This window comes from Piliocolobus tephrosceles, chromosome 10 (genome assembly GCF_002776525.5).
Source record: "Piliocolobus tephrosceles isolate RC106 chromosome 10, ASM277652v3, whole genome shotgun sequence".
Taxonomy (NCBI): Eukaryota; Metazoa; Chordata; class Mammalia; order Primates; family Cercopithecidae; genus Piliocolobus; species Piliocolobus tephrosceles.
In genome coordinates, this window is record NC_045443.1 from 69,726,992 (window position 1) to 69,733,470 (window position 6,479).

Below are 6,479 nucleotides of genomic sequence, written 5' to 3' on the forward strand. Positions count from 1 at the left end.
GAATTCCCACACTTTAAAAAAATTCATTATTATTATTATTTTTTGAGATGGAGTCTTGCTCTGTCACCAAGGCTGGAATGCAATGGCATGATCTTGGCTCACTGCAACCTCTGCCTCCAGGGTTCATGCAATTATTCTGTCTCGGCCTTTCAGGTAGCTGGGATTACAGGCATGCACCACCACACCCAGCTAATTTTCATATTTTTAGTAGAGACGGGGTTTCACCATGTTGGCTGGGGTGGTCTCGAAATCCTGACCTCAAGTGATCTACCTGCCTTGGCCTCCCAAATTGCTGGGACTACAGGCATGAGCCATGCACCCGGCCAATTCCTACACATTTTAAAATAACACCCCAGTATTCAGTAATCCCTTTAAGGTCACTTACTATTTGGTCAGAACCGTTGCCATAGTACATATTGTTACCATCGTCTGGGATATCATCCTCCTCTTGGTAGCTTCCTATGTCCAGCTTATCTTTCAAGATTCAGCTGAAACTTCCCCTCCTCTGAGATGGGTCCTTATTACATACTTCATACTTCCATAGGACCTATACATACCTATGAAACTCATTCATTTGCTCATTTATTCATCAAAGTTGTATGTACTAGGCATTTGAGAGGCAAACTGAACAAAATATTTCGACTCACAAAAACGGCTCTTTCAATGTGGCTTGAGCTATACAGGCTATACAGGAAACTCTTTCAAGGAGCATTATCTGGAAACTATAGCTGGAGGAATTGTGATCAAGAAAGCATAGATTGGTGATGTGAAAGATAGAGGGGGGTATTTGGGGAATTATGCCTTTGAAAAGGCAAGAGGAGATTAAATGTGAAGAGCTTAGCCTTGGATAGGAGCTTAGTCAGTTCATCCTTTGTAATGGGAGGGAAGAGAGGGCACATTGTTGTATTTCTCACATTGTATTTGTGTTGTTAATTTATTTGTTTTTCCACATATTATGAACCTCTTAAGAGCAGTAAGTATAAATGTCTTGTTCATTGTATGGTAGGAATTTTACTGTTCTTTTTCTATTCCCTAGTACAATGTCTGGTGCACAGCAGGTACACAATAAAGGTTTGAATGAGCAAATGAAGACACTGTGCTAAACATGTATATGTTTTATCTTCTTGCTTAAATTGGATCATTTCCGTCAAATCTTGACAACCAGATTAATTTAATTGTGTTTCTCTTGTCTGGGTGTACAGATAGCTTGACTAACTGGTAAGATTGATTGATAGGAATGTCTGTGTTTCCACCAAAAACAGGGAAGCGTCGTAAGAGTAAAACCAGTGACATTTGCTGTATCATTTTAGAGTAGTTCCGGTTATGGTTTTAACATGAATCTACTAGATACTTTATGTAGAATCTTTTGAAAGCTATCCATTCTTCCCCAGTATCCATTTTACATTTATATTTTACCATTCATATGGCAGGTATCATTATCTGTGGTCACAATGTAACTTAATAAATGAGAAGGTCTTTGCATCTTCATTGCTTTTTATCTCAATAATGCATGCCTTCGTCAATGCTAAATTACAAATGCTTAGTCCAGGCCCTGATACAAGGTGGGTGCCAAATAAATATTTGTTGAATGAATGAACGCACAATTAATGAAAACTGTCGCTTGTGAATGTTGTTGGTGCATAGACAGACTAGATCCCTTTTCCTGCTTTGTATGCATATCTTCTAGCTCCCACTGCTTTGCTCCTAACAGCTCACACAGGACATTTTCTCCAAAGGACTATCTCTGGGCAGTGAGACCTGCATCATCAAGATGCTCAAGAACCAGAAGTGCCTGGGGTTTTATGTCTTCCCCTTGGTAACCAGTAGCCAATGACAAGGTGCAAGAGTATGGATGTCTAGTTCTCTTGCCCCAAGGCAGTATGAACTCACCAGTGTAATTCACACTCCAGAGCTCCTGTGGATCAGGCTGAGTCCAGGACTTCACCTGAAATTGCACCCTTACTTGGTTTATTATCCTCCATCTTCCTGCTTCCCCCATTCTCCTGTAAGTTTCTCCTTAGAGCACTTCTGTATTAAATCACTTGTACATTCATCTTTTTTTTAAAGGTCTGCTTCCTAGGAACTTTACTTCAGATATTGTGTATTTATTCACAGTTATTGTCAGGGGTAGGGGATCCTAACCACTGCCTTCTTAAGAGTGTCAAGTTCTGCTGTTGCAGGTAATCTTCCTGATAGTTTTTGGTTTTTTAATACTGCCAGCCCAAAATGTTGGTGACTGTAGACTAAATTTGATATTTTATTTAGTTGTTGGTAGGAAAGTGGCTTCACAATTTCAGTAAATAATTGTTATAGAATTTAGTAAATAACTTAGTGCATTACAAGTCTTTCAAACATACAGTCAGAATGTGTTTTCCTTGACTTTATACTCTTTTTAATTACACACATTTCTGTTCTCTCTCCTTAGGCAGAGATAATAATCATATAATCAATTTTTATTATAAATCATAATAAATGATGTATAACATGTACAGCTTTTTTGTTTTTTTAATTGAATGTAAATATTTAATGAGTACAACTTTCTTTTTTTATTGAATGTAAGTATTCACTTCTGTATACTGAGTGAACACTTTCTTTTAGATATTTGAAAATAACACAAATTCCCTTATCTGTAAAATGGGATTGGAAGTAATGTGTTTTAGAACTGAAAGCACTTTAGCAGCCAGCTGGTGGCCAACACCTTCATTTTATAAATGAGAACATCTGAGACCCAAAGAAATTAAGTAATTTGTTCAATATCACCCACCTTGTTTAGTGGCAGAGTAGGACTAAAATCCATCTCCCAAGCCACTGTACTCTCAACTGCTCCACAAAATGCATATTTCTTATTCATAGAATTGATATGAGGATTAGGGACCACATCTGTGAAAAATAGATTTAGCCTTTGGAAAGAAAGATGCTAGATAGCTTTATGAAAGCTTTATGAAAACTAATCTCATTTTAACCTTTTCCATACAATTGTTAGTTTTGTTCAGTTTTATGTTACTTGCTTTAGGCTTTTTATTTTTTTTTGGCCAAGGACTAGATAATATACAATACTTGCTTTAAAAATCAATATTAAGTATCTGGATTGTGTTAGAAATATGAATTACTCTGCTGAGTTTGAAGCCAGGAGCAGTTGCAGACAGCCTTCCAGAATGGTGATTGCTTGTATACATTAAAAGTTTTCTATCTTTACTTTGCATATTGGGAATAAATACAGTTGATTCCAAAGAAAAAAAGGAAGCATAAATTACAGATATATATTCTCAGTCTGGTAATACTTCGGAAGCTTGATATAACCTGTCTTTAACAAACCATGAATTTTTTCTCCTGCCAAGCCACCATATCCTGGCTACTTTCAGCATAGTCAGGGTCCCATTGTACCAATCCACTGTACCTTCCTATCTCTAGCAAGCACATGTAAGTGATAACGTTGAATATTTATTTTGATGCAAGGTGTGTAAATCTTCTCAATGTCATCTTGCAAAGCGAGGAAATTGTGACTTGCTCTACTTGGTTACTTCAATTACTTCAACTGTTTAAGTTTGGTCCTTTCAGCCCCAGTGTGCTTTGATATAGCGTATGAACAAGAATCCTGTTTAAATTTTGTAGTATTCTAAGTGATTTGTGTAGATTTGTATTTGCAGGGAAGATAAAACTCAAGTGCTAAAAGGCTAAAGTAACTTTTACATATATTTTTAATTAGGTACGATTATATGCAAGACCTGATGCTATCAGAAGAGGATCCGGGGACTATGCTCTCCATATAACAAAGAGATTAATAGAATTTTATGAAGACTACTTTAAAGTGCCCTATTCCTTGCCAAAACTAGGTAAGAATTTTCTTGGTTATTCTATTGGAAGGGCTCCTTGAAAGTGAAATTTCTTCTTCATGTGTTTATTCGGGCCATCCAGAAGCATGAACATTCTGAGATTTATATTTTTAGAGAAGATAAGCATAAAAAAATTTCTTTTGAAGAGGTAAAATAAGATTTAGTGTTTCTGGACTCTTGCCAAGAAGTGCTCATAGGAATTAAGAAAGGCACTATGTTAGTTTAGGATTCCAAAAGACAAGCCAAATAGCTATAATTTGTTGAATATGTACTATGGAGGGGTGCTTGCCAACATCACATTTAATCAGTAAAACTACCATGGGGGTAGGTACAACTAGAACATTTTCCATATAAGGGAGTTGAGACCCAGGGAATTTTCCATTCATCTAGACAGCCAGTAAGTGAAGGGGTTGGGATTTCAAACTAGGTCTTGATGACTCCCCAAACAACTCACTATTTTATCTGGAGAAGACATTCATTGATTTGTTTCTCTTTCCAAATTTTCACATGTCAGACCTCGATGTATGTTATCCTGTAGATTATTTTTGTTCAGTCATATATCTAGTGTACTGTTATAGTAAATAGAAAGCAAATAAAAGAGAAGAGAAACTTGGTAATAATGGAGATTGTATTCTCTGTGAATGTTCTTATATTTCTTCCTTTTACAAAGAGAATGCACTCAATAATTGTCAGTCAAATGCATAAATGAATTAATTGGTTATCTGAATTTCAATGAGGCTGCTGTTTTTGCCAGGGAGTGAACAATACTTTCCAGGAAGTTATAAGGGTACCTACATGCATTAGAAATGTGGAAGTTATTTTTCCTTCTCAGAAAACCTGTTTTGAAATATTACATCACAACAGTCCTTTGTTCCCCTCTCATCTCTCCTCTTCCCTTATCTTTCCCAAGAGCATTTTTGATCAGATTCCACATTAAAGGTATTTCTCATTGGAAAGAATAAAGTGCTTACTTGATCAAAAGTTTTTGTGTTTGAACCACAGGTTCCCCTCCCTGGAGAATTGGGCCGCTTTCATTAAAGTACTTGCCTGCTGTGTAGCTTTATTGGTCTTGCAATGAGTAGTTAGTTCAGGAAGTTAAGAGAATAGTTGATATTGTTATCACTGGGTGTGACATACAATTTTTATGAGTGATATTACAAAATTCTGAGATCTTTTAGAAATATGTGCTTTTAGAATTCATAGGCAAAATTTTATTTTAAACAGGATCAATGTTTTGTTTTGTTCTGTTTTCCTTCTCTTTTCTCCCTGTATATCAACTTCCCTGTTAGAACCTGTTACACTGAAATCTCCCTGGTGGTCACCCAAGGCAGAAAGGAATACTTGACTTCATTTGCATGGAAGGTGGCACTGTTATCTACTCCAGGTATAACTGGCTGGGAACTTCCCAGCTTGACCCTAATGTAAAATTCACAAGTGCTTCAGCAAGAGAAATAAAATGTGGATCTTTATTTGTCCCCTTCAGACCAGTAATTAGCAGAGGAACTCAATGTATAATGTCAGGGGGTTCCATGTAACTGTCAGCTTGCAGCAGGAAGCATTTCTGTTCCTCTATTTCACTCACAATTGAACCGTGCAGCCTTTCATCTGTAGAAAAGAGCTTTGTTCACCATTACCACTACTTGTTAAGCTACCTTATGGTGTATATAATTGAATGACTTGACTTATCCCAGCATACTTCTTTTTATGTGTCTAGGGTAGTTACCGTAGCCCATGGTGCTTTGTACAATTTCTCTTAAAGTTCTACTTATTTTATATATCTACAGATATATAGATCTATGTTAATGGATTTATAAATATGCTTTGTAAATACCCCTTACATAAAAACCCCTAAGCACATATGCATTTTGACAAATCCCCACTTTCCATTATACATTATGAATCATATTTTAAATAAATTCTATGGAAACCAGTTTAGTCTTTGTTGGTGATGCATATGGATGTATCCTAGATATCAGCTGAGGCTGCCTTGACCCTTCATATCTAAGATGGTTTTTGAGACCTATTCAACTCTTTCTGCATGCCCTAATTTGTTCTATAAACATTTATTGATTGCCTACCATGGACATTTTTCTATGGGAAGGTGATATACCAGTGAATGAAAAAGGCAAAGTTCTTCTCTCTTCTGGGGCTTACATTCTTTTAGATGAATATAGACATTAAAGCAATTAGTAACATTTATAGCATATCAGATTGGAGATGCATGCCATTAAAAATAAAGCTAGAACAGAGGGATAGGAAGCATGGGGGACAGATGGGACAGGGGAAAGGGGATGAGTTTTTAAAATGGGCAATCATGGAAGGCTTCATTGGGAAGATGGCTTTTAAGTGAAGGACTAAACTCAGCAGATATCATGGGGCAAAAACTACTGGCAGAGGGAACAAAGTGCCTAGATATTGAGGTGAAAGTTTTCCTGGTATTTCTGAGGAACAACAAAGATGCAAGTGTGACAGGAGCAGAGTGAGTAAAGGGGTGAGAAGTAGATGATATGGTCAAGGAGGAATGGGTGGGTGGCAGATCATGGACCACCAGCAGGCTGCAGCTCCCTCCCTCCCTCTTTTCCTCCTTTCCTTCCTTCCTTCCTTCCTTCCTTCCTTCCTTCCTTCCTTCCTTCCTTCCTTCCTTCC

The 6,479-nt window shown here is 37.0% G+C and overlaps 1 protein-coding gene across 1 annotated transcript in view; it reads left to right on the top strand.

Annotated features, from left to right (window-relative positions):
• Positions 1-6,479, top strand: part of TRHDE (thyrotropin releasing hormone degrading enzyme) — a 412,928-nt gene that overhangs the window by 108,060 nt on the left and 298,389 nt on the right. Inside the window, exon 3 of the mRNA XM_023226560.3 lies at positions 3,707-3,833. Within this exon, the coding sequence (XP_023082328.1) occupies positions 3,707-3,833 (127 nt within the window). The remainder of the gene's footprint in view (positions 1-3,706; positions 3,834-6,479) is intronic.